Source organism: Vanacampus margaritifer, chromosome 11 (genome assembly GCF_051991255.1).
Source record: "Vanacampus margaritifer isolate UIUO_Vmar chromosome 11, RoL_Vmar_1.0, whole genome shotgun sequence".
NCBI lineage: Eukaryota > Metazoa > Chordata > Actinopteri > Syngnathiformes > Syngnathidae > Vanacampus > Vanacampus margaritifer.
In genome coordinates this window covers 14,886,622-14,910,299 of record NC_135442.1, presented here as the reverse complement: position 1 = coordinate 14,910,299, position 23,678 = coordinate 14,886,622, and the positions used below count along the sequence as shown (strand labels likewise).

At 41.8% G+C, this 23,678-nt stretch overlaps 1 protein-coding gene across 7 annotated transcripts in view; it reads right to left on the bottom strand.

Annotated features, from left to right (window-relative positions):
• Positions 1-963: 963 nt before the first annotated feature.
• LOC144060939 (cyclic AMP receptor 4) overlaps positions 964-23,678 on the bottom strand; it is a 104,946-nt gene continuing 82,231 nt past the window's right edge. For all 7 annotated transcript variants that reach the window (XM_077580902.1, XM_077580904.1, XM_077580903.1 and 4 more), the window contains 2 exons: positions 14,984-15,131; positions 964-4,413 (listed from right to left, as the gene is read on the bottom strand). In XM_077580902.1, the coding sequence (XP_077437028.1) occupies positions 4,243-4,413; positions 14,984-15,131 (319 nt within the window). In that variant the 3' untranslated portion in view covers positions 964-4,242. The remainder of the gene's footprint in view (positions 4,414-14,983; positions 15,132-23,678) is intronic.

Sequence of the window (23,678 nt, the reverse complement as noted above, 5' to 3'; positions counted from 1 at the left end):
TTTAATGGTTGAGGAGTTTTTATAATGTACTTGATATTTAAGAAGAATTGATGTTCCATAATTAATAACGGATTGAAGTGAATTGATTCAAATTGGTGGTGGTGGGGGGTGGCAGTGGGGGGTTGAAATCAAATCAAACTGAAATCATGTGACTAAATCGATACCCAGCCTACTCTTTTAAATGTACATAAGTTATCCCATATTTACTCTCATAGTATTGCAATGCACATTTTATTTGTATCTAATTTAGTGATCCCTTTGTTTACCACTAGAGGGAACCTGCGTACGACGAGCAGTACTCGTACCGCACTTTGGAGCATCCCTGATATAACGTATTCCATTTATGCTCGGCACACTTTGCAAAGCCAGCGGCGTGCGAATGAAATAAACACACTGAGGCGCAGCTTTGTTATGAAACGGCTCTGCTGCTCATTTATTTGATGGAGTGAAAGTCAAGCCACGGTGCCCCCCCCCCCCCCCCCAAAAAAAAAGGATGCCAGTCAGTGTGTGTATTGGACTAAGATGGTGGCCAAGCTGCGTTAAAGTGCAAACTCAGTCGCGCGGCGGTGTCACTGACACCCGGCGGGAAAGTTCAACAGCTCGAGGGGGTGAAAAGGGGTCAAGTGCCGGGTCATTAGTTCAAGTCGTCAGGAAGAGGCGAGTGACAGTGGTCACTTCACGCCGGCAGCTGCCTTAAAAAAAAACAACAACAACAAAATGGAGGCTGAATTTAAATGATTATGTTGCCAATCACTGCTCGCCAACGCTGACACAGGCCGTGAGATGATGGACTAGCAGAGGCTGTTGCTAGGCAGCGCTCGCCACGTGGCATCATTTACCTTTTTGTTGGACTCGGACACCGTTGAGGTGTGGGGGGGGGGGGGGGGGGCAAGATATTTGTGTAGTTGTTCGTAAGGCAGCTCGATGACCGTCATCTTCACAGGCACATACAAAAATAGAATGTACATTTAATTTTTATTTATTTTTATTTTTTTAAATAAATACAGTATAACAAAAACATGTAACATTTCATATAAAAATAAAAATAAAAACACATTTTGAAGAAATCCATTGTCATTGCCCAAAGGTTAAATTGCTTCAAATGTTGCGTTTGCTTTTTGAATTTATGCTTAAAAAACAAAATAGTCAGTCATTAAGAGTTGCGTGTCATTTTTCTGTCACGGCGTACCCACAAGCAATGACCAAAGCTCAACTTCCTTCAAATCGAGCATCAGTCATCTGTCTAGTTAGCATTTGTGGTTCAGATTTAGAATCAAAACGTCGAGGACGAGCTCTTTCTAAAAGGAAATTGGAAATGAAACTAAAATGGCCACTAGAAATCAAAATGGCAGACTTCCTTTGTGTTTTTCGGCCATGGTGCCTTGAGACTTTTTTTTTGTGGTTCTACTCAACAGACATGACTTCATTTTGCAGAATGAAATTCGTTTTGAGGTGGTGCTTAAATAGCTGCCTCGAACCCAAACAGCACACTTCCTGTGTCTTTTCTGGACACCGAATATCAAATAATACTCGTACCTCCAAAATCATCACTTTTCAGGTGACCCCCAAAACGCTGTTTGCTCAACTATTTCCATGACGCCGTTAAACAGTGCAGACGTTTTCAACACTTTTGATTGGTCAAAAATGTGCAAAAATAACCAATTGCATAGATTTGTGAAAAAAAATAATTACAGTTACACAGATAGCAAATATTTGAATTCAAATGTGGCCCGTGCACTGACCACTTACAGGAAAGACAATGAATCCAAAAAGGATTTTCATACATTTACGGACGGAAAAAAAATTAATAAAAATTTGGAGATATGTGGTTTTCCCTGGACATCGAACCGTGTACAAGTAAACAAAGGTCAAAGGTCAACACGTGTCCACTTAACTAGGTCTTTACTGTCGTCTGTATACTACATATTTATGTATGTTGACATCTGGGATAATGACCGTTATATTTTCAACCAATCATCGTCAATCAAGGTCGAATTTGGCTGAGCCTAAATGAGTCATTAACCTTTGAAATGAGCTGATGTCAACGTCCCGTGTTACTGCGAGGCTTCAATGACATTAGAAACTTCATGGAAGTGTTAGCCATCGTTAGATTGTTGATAAGGTGGGGTACACATATGAGGGACATCCCGTTGCATTATTATTATTTTTTTAGTCCAAGTCACTTGATTTGGAGTATTTGCCAATAGAGTCTCAATCCAATACCTATGCAATGAAGCCCATATCCAAGTGCTCACATTTATCTTTTTATTATTATTTTTATTCGTTATTTGTATTTTATTATTTTATTATTATTATTATATTTTTTAAATATTTTTTTAATAACTGTATGCCAAGATGATGCCAAGATATTTTATTTATTTATTTTAATATTATTAATTTTCTATAATTATTATTACTATTGATTTATAACTGTATGCCAACATGATATCTTTTTATACAGATAGCTGCAATTCAGTAGAGGTTCAAGTAAATTAATAAAATATGTTATACCTAACTTCAGAAATTAAGACAATTTTAAATCAGATCTTTTTCAGATGATAATCATGTGTTTAGCCGTGATTTCTGATCTTGTCGATTGGATCGGGCATATTGATAACGGGGGTACATTTGAGCATTTCCCTCGACTTTCAATCAAATTTAGCAAAGGTCGGGTCGGGCTATGTTAATGACTGAGAACCACCCCCAATACAGATTACCGATTAATCTGCCGATTATTAAAAAAAATATATTTAATGCATTGTTCTCCCGCAGCATTTGTGTGTAAATATTCATTGTTTGAAGGAAAAACACTCCTGAAGTTGATGCTAACTTCCTGTTAGCATTTGAATGGGATCCTCCCTTCACTTTTAGCATTAGTGCTAGGCTAGCGATGTTTTCAAAACGAAGCATGTTTTGTATTTAAATATACAGTGGATGTAATTCTTATCGTCGTGTGTTTCGTTTTACAGTTAGCTCCAACTGGGGTGTGATCAAACAGCTTAAAGAACGCTTAAGGACAACAGAATAACATACGCTACACACTTGCTAATTGCAAATGCTATGCAAGCAAAATGGTGCATTCAGGGTACTTTCACAGCATTGGAAACTTCGGTCTTCTTCGATGATAACGTTTTAAGAGGAAAATAATCGGCCGATTATAATCAGTGGCCCTAGTAAAAACATACTTTTTTTTTCTAATGAAAGAATGGAGTCGAATCTTTCATATGGTATCCACCATGTCATACGATAGTCTGTTTGCCTTGAAAGATGAGTGAAAATGCTGAAAATCGTCTGGCACTTTTTTGGATAATGTTTGTCAGGAAAAGAGTTAAGATGTACAAACATTTGTAAAGACTATTAAATCTGACAAAGATGTGTGGATCAAGAACATTTGTAGAAAGCTCAGCAAAAAAGAAGAATGTTAAAAATCAGTATGTATGTACCCCGCTCGAGAAAATGGAATCCCCCAAATGGACTAATTGTTTGCTCATTTTCTCTTAATTGACCAAATGAAATTTAGTGCAATTGCTTATCAAAGAAACAAGGTTAAATGGACATGTATGGTTTTTTTTTTGGAGGCAAAGGCAGAAACAAATCCTGAATGCAGATTTCCCGTCCGCTGTGCATCCGCCTCATGTATAAATAAGTCGCCGTGAATTATGCGAGCGTGCGTGCGCCGGCGAGCGGAGCGGCACGCGCCGGCGTTTTAAAAAAGGCCTGCTTTTCCACCTCCTCTCCTGCAGCGAGGTGAAAAGGTAATTGCACCTTGTTATGATTGCCTTTCAGCGGCTTTTTTTCCCCCCTTGTTTTTTTCCTCCCCCCTCTATCTTGGTGGTGTGCCAAAAGTGCGGATTGAGGGAGTCCTGAGGGCAGCGATGAGGAACGTTTTAAGACCTCGGGGATGCGGCGGAAACCTTTTTAACACCGCAAGGCGCTTTTTTTTCTCTTTTCTTTTTTTTTCCTTGTCCCGAGGTTGTGGTATTGCAGGCGGGCCTGCTCAGTATGTGTGCGCGCGCGTCTTTAGGATATTAAATAGTAAAGGAAGGGGATTAATAATGGAACCTGACAGCTCATCTCCGGCTTCTATCTGCCTGACTTTCCCCCCAATCTTGCCTTCCATTCTCTGCCTACCTCCTTTGCCTCCCTCTCGCTTTCTAATCCACCGCATTTCTCTTTGTCAGGAAGCCGCCGCCGCTGCCGCCGCCGCCTCCTGCCGCACGATCCTCGCCGTCTTTGTCTCCCTCAGGGCCCCCCTCGTTCTTTCAGGGTCATGTCAGGCGCGTAGAAAAGTGTGTTGGCGTCCTCGTCGTCGTCGCCGCTCAGGTCGGCCAATTGGGCTTGGGTGTAGCGCACGGTTCCGGCGTGGTACTCGCCGATCCGCGTCCCGTCACACAGTCGTGACCGCAGGGCCAGCTGAGAGATACACAAAGTTGACAATCACCTGGGATTTGATAGCTTGATACCTGACGGGGCTTTTGACTGGATTAGCAGACACACTAAGGAAGAAAAACAAAATTGGAGGACCCCAAAAAAATAAGAGGAGAATAAGGGCTGCAAGTAAAGCTCAGAGTTCTGCGGCAAATGGGAGATTTTGGAGTTTAATATATCAAAACCAGATTTAAGGTACAAAAATAAACAGAGCCGCTATGACATGACTCCTTCTTGTGACCGTCTCCAAGTTCGATCATTCGGAATCTCCGAAACGGCGTTGCTGAATATGTTATGCTGATTTTCTTTGTTTCTGGCATTTCAAAAATGTTTCCATGAGCGGAAAAGTTAGCCCGCCAGCTGCTACGTGCAACTTTTTGCCTGCCTTTCAGACGTGGGATTGACCCGATGGAAACTCAGCCATCTTCGCTGATTGGGATTTTAGTCAATCAGGCCCAAATTTGGCATTTTCACAGATTTCCCCCCAAAAATTGGATGTTCACAGTCAACCCAAGGATTTGATAGTTTCCGATATCGTGTGAGGTGTAATGACGCCAGTGACCAGAGTGTGATGTTTAACGCCCGAGAATAAGTGTGCACACCCCTTTGTGACAAAAGCATTTATCACTGATGGGTTGATGTCGCCACACATCCAATTATCTTAATAGGGCAAGCTGCAACTGCAGTGTGAAAAGGGCTCTTGATATCTAACAGTTTAGAACGACCCACTTGAATGTTTCCCACAGCCGAAGTCAGCCACAAGATCAATATTTGGACTGGGATGCACGCACGCACGCACGCACGCACGCACGCACGCACACACACACATAAATACATATACATATATATATATATATATATATATATATATATATATATATATAGATTCGCAAGCTACTTCATGTTAAAAATGAAAAAGCTCTTAATATGAAAAGAAGAGCTGTCAAACGATATTTTTTTTAAAATCAGATTAATCACATTTTAATCATCATTAATTGCTTAACTCATTCACTGCCATTGACGGCTATAGATGTCATAAATTCATTTGAACTATTTCTATTAGTTAAATTTCCCACCCCCCACTTTTGTGAACAAGAGTATGAAAACCTAGAAAAAAATGATTGTACATTTAGAACAGACATAAAATTTGTGATTAATCGGGAATTAACTATTGAAATCATGCAATTAATTTCAATTAAAAAATGTAATCGCCTGAAATGTTTTATATCTGTTCTAAATGTATAATAAAAACATTTTCCTTTCATACTCTTGTTAACAAAAGTGAGATTTTTTTAAAAAATCTAAATAGTTCAAATTAATTTTTGACGTCTATAGCCGTCAATGGCAGTGAATGAGTTAATATAAAAAGGCTTTTTTATCAAAAAAATGTCCCGCCAAATTTGAAGAGCACCGGTTATGTGTTAACTCTTTTAATATTATGAGGACGTCTTCAACATTTTTTTTAACCACTGCGCACGCTCATTTCCCTCTTTTTCTAATCAATTAATTACTTGCATAATTGTAAATGTGAAAAAAAAAAGATCCCAATATTTTGACATGAACAAATATTCTAAATGTGATTCGCGAGCATTTATTAAATGCTTTACTTTGAATGCATTTAATTATAATTATTGCTAAAACTGGCTGGGTTCTGAAGTGTTCGGTTTAGGTGAACGGTACGGGACTTTTTATTTTTATTTTTAAATAGGTTTTAGGTGAACTGATGAATACACACTCACACGCACGCACATGCACATTCTCACCCACATACAAAATAAAAAAAAAATAAAATAAAAAAAAGAGAGAGCAATGATGATGACATGTCAAATCGGTAAAATTACCGAATGAACAATACTGAGCTCTCCAGAAAAAATAAAAATAAAAATAAATAAAAAATAATAATAATAATTATTGCTAAAACACAACCTGTGCTACTTTAAACGTAGCCATCCGCTGTCAAGCTAACGGATCATCGGCGCTCAAAATGAATAGTGGCATTAATTTGCGTTAATACATGATTAATGCAATCATTTCTTTGCGATTAATTAATCAGTTAACTCTTTAACTATATATATATATATATATATATATATATATATATATATATATATATATATATATATATATATATATATATGATTGTCATTAATGAAACAACAGGGCATCGTTCTAAAGCCTTCCAGACAATTTGAGTCCGACGCTTTCCTTAATGGCCCCAATTTGTAAATTCCGCTAATGGGAGGCTACGTTTCAATCAGCGTTGATTTGTCTGACTAAATGGAAAACGTGCTTTGAACTCAGTGGCAGCCTCTGTGACATTAACAATGACAGCAGCTCTTCTTTTTTCTATACATTTTTTTATATTGCATTAAAGAGTGTTTTTTTTTTGTTTTGTTTGTTTAGTGGTTACTTTTATTCATAAAATATATTACAAATAATGACAAAGTTACAGATTGTAATCTCACACCGATTTTTTGGGGGGGAGTTCCTATGACAAACTTAATTGTTGACGTCCATCCATGCCAACAATGGATGATAACAAACAATTGGGTTCACTAAATTAGATACAAATAAAATGTGCATTGCAATACTATAAGAGTAAATATGGGATAACTTATGTACATTTATTCTAACAGAAAAAGAGTAGGCTGAGTATCGATTTAGTCACATGATTTCAGTTTGATTTGATTTCAATCCCCTACCACCAATTTGAATCAATTCACTTCAATCCGATATTAATTATGGAACATCAATTCTTCTTAAATATCAAGTACATTATAATTAAAAATATTATATTATATTTTATTTTAAATAAAAAAAAATTAACTGGTTAAAGGATTTAGTTTGTAACTCATTCACTGCCATTGACGGCTATAGACGTAAAAAAATCATTTGAACAATTTCTTTTAGCTTAGCATTTTTTTCCACTTTTGTTAACAAGAGTATGAAAATATAGATTTTTTTATTGTACATTTAGAACAGATATAAAATTTGTGCTTAATCGTGAGTTAACTAATGAAGTGATGCGATAAATTACGATTAAATTTTTTTATTTACTCCGACTTTTTTTTTTATATATTTTTTTAAAGCTCACATTTGGTTGTCGGCTCCGTGCTATTCTCATTCCTCAATGTGGGACGACTGCATGAGACATGACGTTGTTCCGTTTTCTTCCTTCATCTTTATTTAGGGGACTCCTGGAATGCTGTCCTATTATTAGAACCTGAGCAAGCGGTGCCGAGCCCTCTTGAAATGACTCCTTGCTGGAAAAAAAAAACGCCTTTTGATTCTGAAAAGTGGTGAAAACGGACAAATTTCACCCCAAAAATCACCCCCAGAAAGTCATAAAACGGGACCCCCGGGGAAAAAAAGCCTCCGTGCTGTGAAAGTTGATAGGGAGCGTTCACTACAAACGGGATGTTTGTTGAAAACTTCAACTTAATATGATATCTACTAGTTGCCACAAAGTCAATATTTAATTAGACACTAAGATGACTTTGCAAGATGTTTATTGATTGAATCTTGTGGCCTCAAAGAATTGGAACGCACTTAACGACTTTCCACCGTTTTTTGTTTTAGCGCCCGTTCCTGTTTAGACGACTGGTACATGAAACCAAACTATGACACCAAACGGGTCATGCGGTCAAGTTGAACCGTTTTTTGACTCTCGCTCAAACTAAAACAAAAAGTGGCGGAAAAAAAAGTCGCCGTTACGGCTCCTTAGATGGAAAAGGAGACATAAGCATGACAATCAAAAGAGAAGCGACATGAACATCTCGTGCCTTTTGAGGTCACGGTTTGGTTCGCATTAGAGGCAGTGAGGAAAAACAATGAGAAACGTTAAAGTGGCTTATCTTTTGTCAAAACATTTCAATCAAACAGGAAATGCGGGCAAAAAGCCTCAGTATAGAAATGATTATCTCTCGCTCTCTCTCTGCCGATTATTAATAGTCAAGGAGGACGATAACCGATATTTGGAGCCAATATTTATAATTATTGCCATCAATTAAAAAAAAAAAAATACAAATGCAAATCTTGACTTTGTTATGTCTTAAAGCATGTTTATTGAACAATAAAATGTTTTATTTTTTTAGCTTTAGACAACAGACATCCTTTTAAATTTCTAACAAAATGTTCAGGGAGCTCCCAAGGTTATCAGCAGGGATGTGTGAAAAAAATAAAAATAAAAAAATAGATTCTCTTAAGAATCACGATTCTCATTTAGTACGATTCAGAATCAATTTTAAATGTCTCAAAATTGATTTAATTTATATGATTTTATACTGTCTTGCCCTTGTTTGTGTGTGCCTTTATTGGGAACGCTGTTCATGTTGTACACGATTTGGCCACTTAGGGGCAGTGTGGTTCCGCGCGTTCTGATACGATGCAGTTGTAGCCACATTAGAGAGTAGAAGGAAAAAGTTACAATCCAGTTATTCCAATAAAAGTTGTGTTTTTTTTGCAGTGTAGGAAGAGCAGAGGCCAGTGAGTAATGTTAAGATGCATCTCTGTACGCATTCCTGAAGCGATTTGTATGAATAGCCGTTCTTTTGAGTGATAAAAGTGCCGCGAGTAGCGCGCTAATTAGCATTAGCGAGTCAGACTGGAGTAGATCATTACGATTCTTTGCGCATCTATAAATTGAAGCAGAAATCATTGTCAGTCAAATCAGTCTGAATCAAAAATCGATTACGAATTGAATCGCAGACCCAAAAATCGGAATCGAAACGTGAGACCCACTCCTAGTTATCAGTACGTCATAAAAAGTTAAATGTTAACTTAAACACGTAAATGCCATATCTCTCTATAGTTTTCGACTGTAAATATTTTTTTATTCCAAAATTTAAAAATACCTGGAATCTTAAACATTCACATTTCTTTGTTTTAATGTAAAAAAAAAACAAAACAAAAGGTTCAGAAGGTTCCCAAAGTCAGCAGCATCTCCCATAAAGTGAACTGAAAATTTTAATGAAATACATCCGTAAGATTAAAATGGTTTGAGATTGACTTTATATCGCCAGTCAGATGTTTAAAAAATAGCGATATTTGTCAAAATGTCTCAAATCGGCGCCGCTTATCGGCCGGGTCTAGCCCGATTCTCAAATAAACCAAATATTAAATAAATATATAGAACAGCGGGTATATTTTCTTTCAGAATTGGGGCTTCTTGTTATGAAATGCAACAGTAACAGTTTGAATTATTACACAAAAAAAACACCACTGGCATTTGTTATTGCTTTGGCTCCATCTGAAGAGCCCGGGAGACGATTTTTAAATGCCACTGCAAGTTGCGTTTGCACTGTGCTAGCTTTTTTTTTTCTTTTCCATGCCGTATCACGATATCCATATACACACGATGCCATTTGGAATGAGTAAACGAGCTAGTGCCAAAAGCATATCGAGCTAGCATTACCTCTCGCATTAACGCAAGTGTTGTTCAAGCGCGCTGAAGAAAGTGTTTTCAGTTCATGTTTATTTATTTTTTTTTTACAGACGTGCGTTGGCTGGCTGACATTTAGACCGTCAGACAAGGGCCTAATTACAAATAACCCTCTGATCTCACGCACATCAGCGACTATTTTTAATATCGACGCTTCACCACCAGAGACAACAAAGACGGCATTTGATTCCCTTCCGAGAATCGTCACGGTCCAGACAACCGCAAAACACGTGGCCTACATTTGGAAGGCGACGCGGGGCCAAGAAGACGGCCCAAAAGGGTGTCGCAATCGGGGCTGGCGTTTGCTCCCACGCTGGTCATAAATGAAAGACATTCGAGCGGTTGTTTGGTGCGGACCAAAACAAAGTGGAAAGCGCCGGCCGACAAACGCCGTGAGAAGCGGAGGTGACGCTTGTACAATCTGCTGTTAGAACAACAGCCCCAGAGAAATGGTCCTCATTTGCATACTTTGCCGCGTCGTAATTATTATAGCAGTTGCTTAGCGCGTGCAACATTTCAAATCTGCATTGATTAGAACCGGAGGGAGAAAAGATGTGGAGTTGTCAATGACTTTGCCGCCACCAAGAATAGGTCACGTTCAAAAGACGCCACCGCAAGGCCTTGATTCCAACAAGAAGCACAGCACGTTCACACAAGCGGGACAAAATATCCGATTACGGGTCTCTTGGGTGCTGACTTTCAGTTCGCCTGGCAATGTCTTACGAGCAAAACCCACTTCTTTTTTTTTAAATTTGGGACTGCTTTGGTAGTCATGTGAAACTTCAAAGAAAACATCAGAGTTTCCCCCGATGCTTTATAAGCCTGGTGGACTGCCTACTCCATTCAGCCCTGAGAAAAAGTTAGATCTTTTTTTTCTTCATGAAAGTCATCTTTTAGTTTAGATAAAGTCGTCATTTGGGGAAATAAAATTACCAAAATCCCCCCAAAAATGTCCGATGTTTCTGGCAACAACATATTTGTTTTGGGGGGAAAATATCTACCTTTTTTTTTGCAAAACACCTTTTTCATGAAACAAAATAAAATGGTCCTTCCTTGTTAGCATGTGGCTAATTCTGATTAGCATGTTCAATGTGACGCGCTTTTCAGAGTTTCACACGATCACCAAAGCGGTAATATTAAAGTAGTAGTTCGGTACACCATAAACTTGGTTGTAAATTTTAATAGTGCTGTCACTATCGAATATTTTTAGAATCGATTAACCTATCGATTATTCCATCGATTAATCGGATTCATTTTAATTTGGCATTTAAGTGCATTTCCCCCCTTATTACTGTTTATTAAGCAGTGATTGGTGGTTATTTCGTACTTCGTATAGAGATAAAAAAAAAAAAAAAGGAGGATTGTTGTTGACTGTGTTACAATTTCGGTCATCGTTTTTCCAAAGTAAAAACAGATGTTTGCAAATGTCTTATTTTGATTAAACACTACAGAAACCAGTGAACAATTACTGATCTGCTGAAATCAGAGGATTTGGATTTGGACCCAAACGATTACTCGATTATTAAAATAGTTGTCGATTATTTTGATAATTGCTTACTTGTCGATTCATCGATGAATTTTGACAGCTCTAGATTTTAGCTCGACAACCGGCGGTCCGCCAGGCTAAGGGTCACGAATTACTTGGAGGTCAAGTCAAGGTGCAATCTTTGAATTTGAAAGAATGCGAAGGCGCCTGGAAAGGCGCGTGAAGGCTGAATATAGGCGGCAGAGCAAGAACGAGGGAGGCAGCGAGCGAGCCAGCCAGCAGCTGCTACGAGGGCTGAGAGGAGTGGGGGGGGGGTGTTGAGCTGGCGATGAGGTGTCTGATGAAAGCGTAGATTGGTTGCGCCGAGGAAGGAATGTTTTGACGCTCTCACAAGCGCCCACCTCCGCCGTCACCACCTCCCTGTCGCCCAAACGCCCCCCCCTCCTGCCAATCTCGCACCTGATGCGAGGGGGGCTGCCGGGAGTCGCATGCCAAGATGAATAACAACCGGCTGTTAGTCACGAACGCACACGGAGCCTGTCTGACTGGCACCGGCGCGCGCGTCGCCGATTTCCGTACCCTCGTTCCCTGACACAAACATCATTTTCCCCGTGATTTACGAAGGCGCCGCGATTCCATTTCACTTGTGTCGTCCTCTTTTCCCTCACGCCCCCGCTCGCCACGCCGAAACATTGACATTTGCGTTGAAGGTCATTCCACACATTCCTCTCTTCCAGTTTGCGCTCATGGCCGCTTATCAGGCCGGCTGGCGATGCGGACTGGGTGACAATGCGTGTGCGTGCGTGCGTGCGTGCGTGCGTGCGCGTCCTCAAAACGAAGACAAGAGACTACTTGATCCCCCGCCTCTCGTGGTTCGATATTAGCGCCGGCTCATATCCGCAAATACTGTCAATGTTGCTAGATTGAGACAAATCAGCGGGGAGCGGTATTGATCGCGGCGTTTATTGAAGTGCAGTCGACGACGGTTCAAACGCGCAAACATCCTAACATGGTCGCCGACAAGAGAGAGAGAGAAGTGAGGCTGAGGATTTTTTTTTTTAATTCACTAGCACAAACTAAGAGTGACAAATATAAGCAAGTTGATGGTGAAGCTTTCTGTAGTCGACGTGGTGCTAAAATGGCGCCGCTTTGGTAGTCACGGGAAACTTTGAAAACAACGCCACTTTCAACGTGTAAATCAGAATCAGACACATGCTAGCAAACAACAAGAAAGAACAATGGAGGCTGACATGAAAAAGTTGTGCAAAAAAGGTGGATATTTAAAAAAAACAAAAGATTTTTTTTGGAGGAAAAAGAAAAAAAATTATCTAAAAACTAAAAATTCTCAAAAAAGACCAAAAAATGATCACAAACTAGAAATTACAAGGAAAAGAAAATGATATACTGGTGGTATCTCTAATCAGTTTGTTGGTATCGGTGACTACTCAATAAGTAGTAGAAGAAAAGTGGCATAAAAAATCCCTACTTTTTTCACGCAAAACCAAAAATCCATCTAAAAAAACAGCACGGTGGAAACTTCAGCATGTAAGACTGCCGCGAGCGTCCACAGCAACGGGCTAAGCTAATGCAAACGTGTTTCCATCCATCTATTTTGGATCCTGCTGGGCTGGCCCTGTCGCCAGTCAATCACAGAGCTCAGAGATAGGAAACGATTTACACTCACATTCGCACCGTCTCCGAGTCGGAATTGAACCCACGCTGACTGCACTGATGTCTGCTGGGTAACAGTGACTCATCACTGACCAAGCATGCGTGTTTATTTTTGTCTTTTCCAGCCGTGCAACCGACAAATCTGCTCGACCAATGGCAGGACAGCAGCTGTTAAAGTCTCTTGGGGTGGGAATTGGAAAGATAGTTTTGCCAGCAATACTGATAAGATTACAACAGAGCTATTGCGTAATACTGAAAGAATTGTTTGAAATTAAGCTAATATGACATCCATCCACCCATCCATCCATCTATCATCCATCCATTTATCCATCCACCCACCAATCCAATCCATCCATCATCTACCATCGACTCATTCATCCATCATTCATCCATCCATCCACACACTCACCCACCCATCCATCCATCTATCATCCATCCATCTATTTATCCTTTTTTTCTGGAGAGCTCAGTATTGTTCATACATCCATCTATCATCCATCCATTTATCCATCTACCCACCCATCCATCCATCCATCACCCACCCATCCATCTATCTATCTATCATCCATCCATCCAACCACACACTCACCACCCACCTAGCCATCCATCTATCATCCAGCCATCCATCTATCCAACTATTTATCCATCCATCCACCCACCAATCCAATCCATCCATCTATCATCCATTCACCCACCCGCCCATCCATCCATCAATCTATCATCCATACACCCACCCGCCCATCCATTTATCATCCATCCATCTATCATCCATCCATCTATCCATCCATCCACCCACCAATCCAATCCATCCATCTATCATCCATCCACCCACCCGCCCATCCATCCATTTATCATCCATCCATCCATCCATCTATCATCCATCCATTTATCCATCCACCCATCATCTACCATCGACCCATCCATCCATCCACCCATCCAGCTATCTATCACCCACCCAGCCATCCATCCATCTATTTATCCATCCATCAATCCATCCAACATCCATCCATTTATCCATCTACCCACCCACCCATCCATCCATCCATCATCCATCTATTTATCATCCATCAATCCATCCATCATCCACCCATCCATCCATCTATCATCCATCCATCTATTTATCCTTTTTTTCTGGAGAGCTCAGTATTGTTCATCCATCCATCTATTTATCCATCCACCCACCAATCCAATCCATCCATCCATCCACCCATCCATCACCCACCCACCCATCCATTTATCATCCATCTATCCATCTATTTATCATCCATCCACCCACCCGCCCATCCATCCATTTATCATCCATCCATCTATTTATCCATCCATCCACCCACCCATCCATCCATCCATCAATCTATCATCCATCCACCCACCAATCCAATCCATCCATCATCCATCCACCCATTCATCCATCCAGCTATCATCCATCTATCCATCCATCCATCATTCCATCCATCATCCATCCTTCTATCCATCCATCCACCCATTCATCCATCCATCATCCATCCATCAGCCATCCTTCCATCCACCCACCAATCCAATCCATCCATCTATCATCCATCCACCCATCCATCCATCTATCATCCATCTATTTATCCATCCATCCACCCACCCGCCCATCCATCCATTTATCATCCATCCATCTATTTATCCATCCATCCACCCACCCATCCATCCATCCATCAATCTATCATCCATCCACCCACCAATCCAATCCAATCCATCCATCATCCATCCACCCATTCATCCATCCAGCTATCATCCATCTATCCATCCATCTATCCATCCATCCATCATTCCATCCATCATCCATCCTTCTATCCATCCACCCATTCATCCATCCATCAGCCATCCTTCCATCCATCCAAACTGATTCCTAAGAGATCCATGATTGCTAAACCAAAACAAAACAAGCAACAAATGACGAACGTCATGATTTGCAGCATGAGGTTGACACATACCTGCATGCCGGTGGGGGTCAGTAGGCTCCACCAATCCCGATCCAGACCAAAGACGAAGGCGTTGGCCAAGCCGTGCAGTGGAGCAGACAGCACGTGCAAGAGGGTGAGGGAAAACGACGGATCCAGTGGGTAGAGGGCGTTATGCAGCCTGGCGGAACAGAGTGGGACAATGTTTCATTTTAAAATCAAGTTGTAGGACAATGGTTACCATGGCAACATACTGTAGGTTCACAAACGTTTTGACATGCCTTGATTGATGGAAACAGAAAAAAACATGGACGACAAGACATGATGAAAAACAACACAGGAGATTGATTGCCTTGTATCAAATCAAAGGGAGACTGAGGGCAGCAAGAAAACGGAGCGCTGCAGCTAAATGGAGACTAAGGCACAGTAATTGCGTAAACTAACATTAGCAAACTTTATGTGTTAGTTATTGTCATTCCTAGCCTCATTAAGTGATCACCAGTGAATCCGCAAATGAGAATCGCAAAGTAACTCATGATTCAATTTAGCCAGCAACACCAATAAAATATGCCAACCGATAAGTCGTCGTCACATGAAAAACAACAACAAGACTGAAAACTAGGGGTGTCAGATTTTTAATCGTAATTAATCACATGACTTCAATAGTTAACTCATGATTAATCACAAATTTTATATCTGTTCAGAATATACAATAATATTTTTTTCTTTTCTTCGTTAGCATAAAAGTAATTTCCCTTAGAGATAGGGTGAGAAACTCGGCCATCCGCGAGGGACTCAAGAGTCGAGCCGCTGCTCCTCCACGTTGAGAGGAACCAGTTGACGTGGCTCGGGCATCTAGCCCCGGGGACGACCCAGGACACGCAGGAGAGACTATGTCTCTCGGCTAGCCTGGGAACGCCTTGGGATCCCGCCGGAGGAGCTGGTTGAAGTGGCTGGGGAGAGGGAAGTCTGGGCTTCCCTGCTAAAGCTGCTGCCCCCGGGACCCGATCCTGGATTAAGTGGTAGATAATTGATGGATGGGTGGAGTTAAAATGAAAAAGATGTACTGTACTGTAAAAAAAATTAGTGTGATATTGATTTGTGTTGGTCATTTTTTTGCCACTAGATGGCATAATTGCATTTGTAAGACATTGGTGACAGCTCAGTGCATTTTTCGTTTCATACTAAGAGCTATCTAATCTTTACTTAACTCTTTCACTGCCACTGACGTTTAAAGACGTCAAGTAAAAACCTACGCTTCACTGCCAATGACGTCAAAAGACGTCATCCAATGATTTTTTTTTTTTTTTTTGAAACGGGTAGAGGAAACCCTCCCGCATGTCTGGTCAAAGTTTCAAGTCTGTCTGTTGTGCCTAAGGACTATTTTTGGCCCCTAGAGGGCAGCGATGACTCTCTTTTGACAAGATCGGGTGGGCGTCAGTAGAGGCGGAGCTAGAGCGTCGAGCAGGAGATGAGAATGGAAGACAAAGGAAAAATGGCGGCCGGTCGCGAGGAGCTCACACCCGAGACGTTTTTTTCAAAGACCAAAAGCATCGCTGAAAAAGCACATTGTTGACGATGATCATCATAGATGATGAAGATGAGGGTGACTCCGTGGTTGGAAAGCATTGACGTGGCAGTAGAAGACGTTAGATGGAGCTAGATGGAGGAGGGAACGGGCAATGGCGAGCGTTTGCAAGCAGCTCTACACTTACAAGACGAAAGGCATCGACCAACGCTAAAATAGTGCATTGATGACGACGGTGATCATACTCGATGATGATGAAGGTGAATCCGAGCTTGACGGCGAAATTGGAACCGCTGACGCGGCTGCTATGACGGTGTCGTAACGCGGAGCGCAACCGAGCACGCACAGGCGGACGTTCGATCGGACGACGGAGAGTGCCCCGAGTCCAATGCATATTCATCGGAGGAAGTGTGTACAGTCTGCTACTTGCTTTTTATTCCCCGGAAAAAAAGGCCGTCAAGAAAGTGTAACGTTTGCACGCAAAACGGACCAATGTGAAAGTGAAAGTGAACTGTTGTGCGAGTCCAGCGGCGTCTCCTTGCACGCAGGGGAGCGTTACAAAAGGAAAAACTGTATTTGAAACATCCACATAATTGTAAGTAGTACCACAGTTGCACACATTTGGAAATAGTTTGCGAAATTGTTTTGTCAAATTGTTACACTGTTGAATGGAAATAAACGTATTTTGCAATCAAAAAACACTTTTTCATTGTTGGTGAAAGCGTTTTACAGAAGTAAAGCACTATTTAGGTGTTTGTGGCATCATTCATGGACAAAAAGAAGTGTACAATTCACTAGAGTGCATGAAATAACATCGTTTCACAAAAAGCTCTTTTTCTCCGTTTTTTGTTTCAAAAGAGAGAATTTCGGTGAAAGTAACCATTTTCTATTGTTGATTACTGAAGAACGAAATAAGGTAGAAACAAACTTTTTTTTTCTGATGAAAGCTGAGAGTCCAATCTTTCATTTGGTAGTATGCGCGTTTCCATAGTCCAAACACAACATTTTCTGTGGACCTTGAAAGATCACTCAAAATGCTTAAATCGGCTGGCAGTGGGGACAACCCGTTTCTGAAAACGTCTGGCAGTGAAAGAGTTAACTTGTGAAACTCTGCACATTTTTAAAATTGTAAAATACACTTGACCCCAGTGCCTACAAATATATGCATTATGATTACATTTATTACTGCAAAATTTTGACGTGGACGTGTCTGCTGCATTGTGACTGGAATTCCCCCAGTACAGACTTTCCAAGAAAGGTACGGTAAATCGCGCGTTAAAAAAAAATAGTGGGGTTAAAGGAACTTTAAATTAACTCAAAATTATCGCACAAATTTTGACACCCCAACTGAAAACCAAAAACAAGCTAGTGGCGTGTAACACTGTAGCGTCCAGAGCTAAGGCCCAGCAACAGGGTGGGCTAACATTAGCATTGTTTATTTTTGCCTTTTCTAGCCGTTCACCCTGAAATGTTAAGATAAGGATAGAGCCCAAAAAGACAGAGCAGGAAGGGGGGGGGGGGGATTTGGGGAGGATGTGAAAAGGCAGCGAGCGTGAGGTTGACAGATCAACCGGAAGGAAGCGCGAGGAAGAGGACAAGTGAGTGACAGAGCGAGAAGGAAGGGTGAAAACGAGAGGTAATGAGAGCGAGCGTCGCGGGCGGCAAAGGGGGGAGGGCGGGGGAGGCGAGCCGGAGGAAAACGGGGGAGGGCGAAAAGGAGCGAGGCGAGCTTTATATCAGCGTTTAAGAGCCCATTAGGCAGCGCGAGACGTCTGGGCTGACACATTCTTGGCTGCCGCTTCGACAGCACGCAGCACTTTACAAGGGCGGCGAGAAGCAGAGAGGCGGAAAAGTGGCAGAGCGCTCCGTTCCTTCTCCCAGCTGCCGTTTCCCGCTCGTCCCGTCCAAATCCTCCCCGTCCCGCGCACACGTTTCCCCATCACCCCCGTTTCTATCGCCAATTTGGCTGTTGAGTCTCCATTCGACATCCCGCCCCGCTCAAGGTTGCTTTGCTCCGTCGAAACAAATTCCAAGGATGCCGGCCAGCAATTGACCCTGGATTAACCTCGCATTAGTCCTCCTCGCAGGGTTAGCGTGTCCCTAATGTTTTTTTTATCGATCTATTAGCCGGGGAATCAATGTGTACGGCTCTGGCGGTGATTTCGGCGCGAGCGGGGTGAAAATAAATGGCCGCCGCGGTTGACCTCGGCGATCGGAAAGTCATCCCCGGGCTACTTGTGTGCCGCCTGGGAGGAATACACCAGCTTGGTCATCCGTGGAAAAACAACAAAAGCTCCATTTGGAGACGATGCTGCGACTTTTTTTTTTTACCACTGACACTTTTTCTCCGTATTTATTCGCATTACGCAATCAACAGGGTAGCCAAAATTCTGTGAACTCCCATTTAGCGAATACGAACCATACCAGCTCGTAGGTGGAAATCCTCAAGGTAGAGAGACCAAATCAACTCAAATGGGTTACTCAATGTACTTTTTTACAAAAAATACATCATACGCGCTAAGCTAATGGTACCATTTGTGTTTATTTTTGTAAATCCTCACCTTGTGTATGCTCAAATGTTACAATGACGGCGCAATGATTAATCTACTTGGAACCCAGGTTAGGCTCTATAAATAGTGTCTGGGAGTTCCTACTTTTGAACATTGGACGCATCAGTCGGAACAAAACGACAACCAGGCTTTCCTGTATTTGTTTTTAGGTAAAGAATCAAAAAATGTGCGGACCATAACACTCCAAGGAAAGTGGATGGATCAATCAGGTCGAGGGCTTTATAAAGCCTCGTTAAAACAGAGCAGGACAAAGTTTGGCATTCAGATTAAAAACAAAGAACTTTCAGCAGTCGAGAAAAACTGCAAAAAGTCATAATGAGACGAACGATTGTCTCTTGTAATTCATCCAAGAAAGTGGAAACTGCGCAGCCTCCTCCTGCGTTTATTTTTCTCATTTCCAGCCGTGCATCCTCACACTTATTACACTGACAAATCTGCTTGACTATTGAGCCATCATCAGCAGTGATTTGCGTCACTCGGGGTGAAACTGCAAAAATGATGCTGCATTGAACATATTCGTCCAAAGAAGACGAATCAAACGGAGGAAAATGAGGTTTTCCTGTAATTCATCTAAGAGGACATCCAGAGATAAAGGTATGTTAACATGAGTCTGCATTTTTGATTGTTTTTGGGATGGATCCAGTTAAAGAATAGTAACTAGAAAGTAGGGGTGTCACAATTTAACGCCACATTTTTTTTTTTTTAAATGTGCATTTAATGACCGCCTCTTATTTGGAAAGGAAAGCCTGTACTGGGGGGAATTCCAGTTTCCAGACACATCCACGTCAAAATTTAGCAGTAAAAGTCAAGGTGTATTTGAAATTTTTTTTGCAAGTTACTTCAAAGATTAGATAGCTCCTAACATAAAAAGAAAAATGCACTGAGCTGTCAGCAATGTCTTACAAATGCATATATGCAAATTTAGTGGCAGAAAAATGACCTCAACACAAATCAATATCACACTCGTCTTTTTACAGTTTAAAATTGTTTACACTCTGTTAACAAGAGTATGAAAAGTTATATAAAAAAAAAAAAAAAATATATATATATATATATATATATATATATATATGTTATTGTAGATTTTTTCGTACATTTAGAACATGTAAAATTTGCGATTAATCGTGAGTTAACTATTGAAGTCATGCGATTAATTACGATTAAAAAAATTTATGGCCTGACACCTCTACTAGAAAGATGACCTAGTGCTGCCTGCTGTTGACATTTGGAACATGTCAATCCTGGTTTACGACAAATAGTGCACAATGAACAGGTAAACAAAGAGCCTCAATACAGGCCAATCCAGAACAAATGTCAACATGACATCTTTTATCCCGTTTAATGGTATTTATTCTTTAGTGATTTTTCTCATGTTTTACTGGAAACGCACAAAAACTCAAGACAGAACTGCAGGTGAACAAGCGCAGAAGATGATTATGTAGATTTCTTTGCAAATCTGCTTATAATCCCCTCTTATCCTCTTTTGCGGCAGAAGGTTGGAAGGTTTTCTTTTCTATTAATCGGTCGCCACTTACCATCCAAAATACCTTTGGAAAAAGTTGTGACGGCGAGAGAGAAGAGAGAATACCTCGCGCCCACCGCAGGGTTGGCAACAGGTTGAAAATCGGCCTAGCGAGCCGCATCCGACCTGCCAACCCGAGGGCAGTCGTGTCAAGTCTTAAGGGTCTTAACGCGCCGGCTAATGAAAGCGGCGGCGGCGGCCTGGCTGCGAGCGGCGCCGCGTGTTTTCTGGGTTAGCCTTAACCGCCGTATCTCAAGAGGAGCGGCGCAGCTGCTGCTCACATTCATTTCACTTCCCATTAAAGGTGAAATAAATCAGCAGTCCCCACACAACCTCCGCAGGACGAAAACACGCACGCACACGCACACACACAGAAAGGTCTGTGCATGTGAGAGGGTCACATGTGTCAAGGATGTCAGATGGAGAGGAAAAGGCGGTGAATGTGCATTTGTGTGTGCGCTACTCTGAACAGCTCAGCGGTGAGAGCAAGCTAGCGTGTGTGTGCGTGTGTGCGTGTATATGTGTGTGCGAGGTGGCTATTTCTGGCATCCCCCCCCTCCCCCCCTCCTGCTGCCGCAAAGAAACGCGATCGGCGTCCGGGAAACGAGAGCTGGCAGCAAGCAATCATCTGCCTGCCACACGCACACACACAAACACACGCACACACAAACGAGCGCAGCGCCGAGCAACATGCACCATGGCAACGGAACAGCCGCAATTAGAGGCAAAGAGCCTTTCCCCTCCATCGAGGGAGAGCGAAATGAAAGGAAGATAGAGCGAGAGCGAGAGAGAGAGAGACGGGGGCGGGCGGCGGCGGGTTTGTAGAGACGAGTGTCAGAGAAACGGCGCTGCACAGGAAGAGGGGGGGGGGGCGAGGTGGCGGAAGAGGAAGAACACAAGAGAGGTGAGAACGTGCAAGAGCAAGGCTGCGAAAGGGGAACGAGGGTCCGAGAGAGAGAGAGAAAGAGAGAGAGAGAGATGGCGCTGAGCGGCCCCTGGGGGAGGTGAACGCACCGAGCGAGGCCGAGGCGACAAGAAGAAGAAGGAGGCAGCGAGGGAGGAGCGATATCAAAAAAGACAGATTGCGAGACACGAGCGAGACAAACCGGGAGATTACGGGCGATAGAGGGAGGGTGGCGCGTGGATGTGTGAGAGTGCGAGCGAGCGTGTGCGCCGCTTTCTCCCGTGAGCGCCGCGCTAATGAAAGATGAATGAGGGAGGCAGTGGTGGGAAGCGTGTCTGCAGGCGATGCCAGCCCAAGCTGATGTGTGCACAAATGTGTGTCAAAGTGTGTGCGCGCGCAGTCAAGCGTGCCTCACACTCGGCTGGCAGGTGTCGGACAACGAGGACGGCGTCGCACGCGCCCGAGGTTGGCTCGTCTGATGAGAGCTGTCGCCGCTTTTTTAATCGCAAGGCGGCGTGCGGGAAGTCGCATTAACGGCGTCTCCGAGGCCGTTGGAGAAGTGCGTCGTCGATCATGTCGGTCTCCAGCATGCCCGCCAGATTCCGTGCAAAATACGGAAAATGTTGTTAAGGGTACTGAAAAAATAATCTGTACTATAACTCAGGGGCGGATTTAAGGAAGGCAAAGGTGGGCGTGGGGCGCTTTCGAATGAGAAGACAGATACGTATATTTGAAATAGGGATGTTCAATACCGCTTTTTTTTTTCTCCAGACCGATACCGATACTCAACTGTTGAGTAGTCAGATACTGATACCAGATATCGATACCACTGGTACATAAAAATCCCTCCCCAAAACAGACAGACCTATAAATCCCAATATAGTACTTTTCCTTAAAATTGCATGACATTATTTTGTAACTCTCACAGCACATCCCCGTCTCATTCTGAAACAAACACGCACTACACAGTATAAGGCGTCTTATGCAATGGTATAGTCAAGTGCTAATGTAGAAATTTGAGGATTATGTCCGCGCCGCTGTATCTCTGAGGTACTGGCTTTTATAAAAAAAAAATAAAAATAAAAAGTGGTGGGGGGGGGTGTCTTGGGGGGGGGGGGCAACGATGCTTCAGGGTATCCAAAGATTATGCCAATAATTTGTTACATAATAAATTAATTCCAATCGGAGTCTCTAAATGTTGAAAAATATTAAGTACATATTAAGCATGCAGGAGATTTTTGTTGATAATGTGCTGTTTATTAACAATATACAAAAACCTTCAAAGTCTATGAAATAATTAACATCAGTGTTTAACATGAATGACATTTTAACGCATACACTTGTTTAGTTAAATTCGTTTAAGGAACAAGTCACATTTTGTCCCCTTCCTTTTCCACACACCCTATGAAAAAAAAGACTAAAAACGTTAGGGCATATACAGTGCTGCTCAAAAATTTGCGAACCTCTTGAGCAATTTGGACTTTCCAATTGTTTCAACCTGATTTTGTTCAATCTGAACCATTACATTTTATATGAAACAACAGGTGTAGGTTTAACAATTCAATGCATTGTTATTTTTTTTTTTAAACAATTGTGTAGTCAAAACTGAATTAAAAAGAGTTTTTGGTCAATTCGTGTAGATGCAAAAGTAAGTGAACCCTAAGCTGCATTGCTTAAAACAAGCTGTCAAGTAGGACAAATTGGTAGCTAAACTAACCACTGAAATGGACCAATGAAATAAGAGGTTTAGCAAAGAAATTGTGCATCACTGACTGAAACAGAGACAAAACCACGTCACTTTAGTCTTACCCAGGTGAACCCATACAGGTCAGTCATGCTGGGAGGAAGAGAAATCTCAGGGGACCTCAGGAAGTGGGTAGTGACAGCACATCTGTCTGGGGAAAGCTATAAAGTCATCTAAAAAAAATTGAGCTTCATCATTCATCCACTGTGAAGCAGATCATCAGCAACTAGAGAACACTGAAAATCACTACAATACTGCCTAGAAGTGGACGACCTTCTAAAATATCAGAAAGAACCACAAGAAAAATGATAATTCAGGTGAAAGCCAACCTGAAAATTACATCGAGGGATTTGCAGACCTCTTTTGCTGGATCTGGGACACATGTGCATGTTTCAACAAACAGAAGAAAAGTCAATCGACAAGACATTCATGGAAGGCTTGCTAGGTAGAAGCAAAAAAG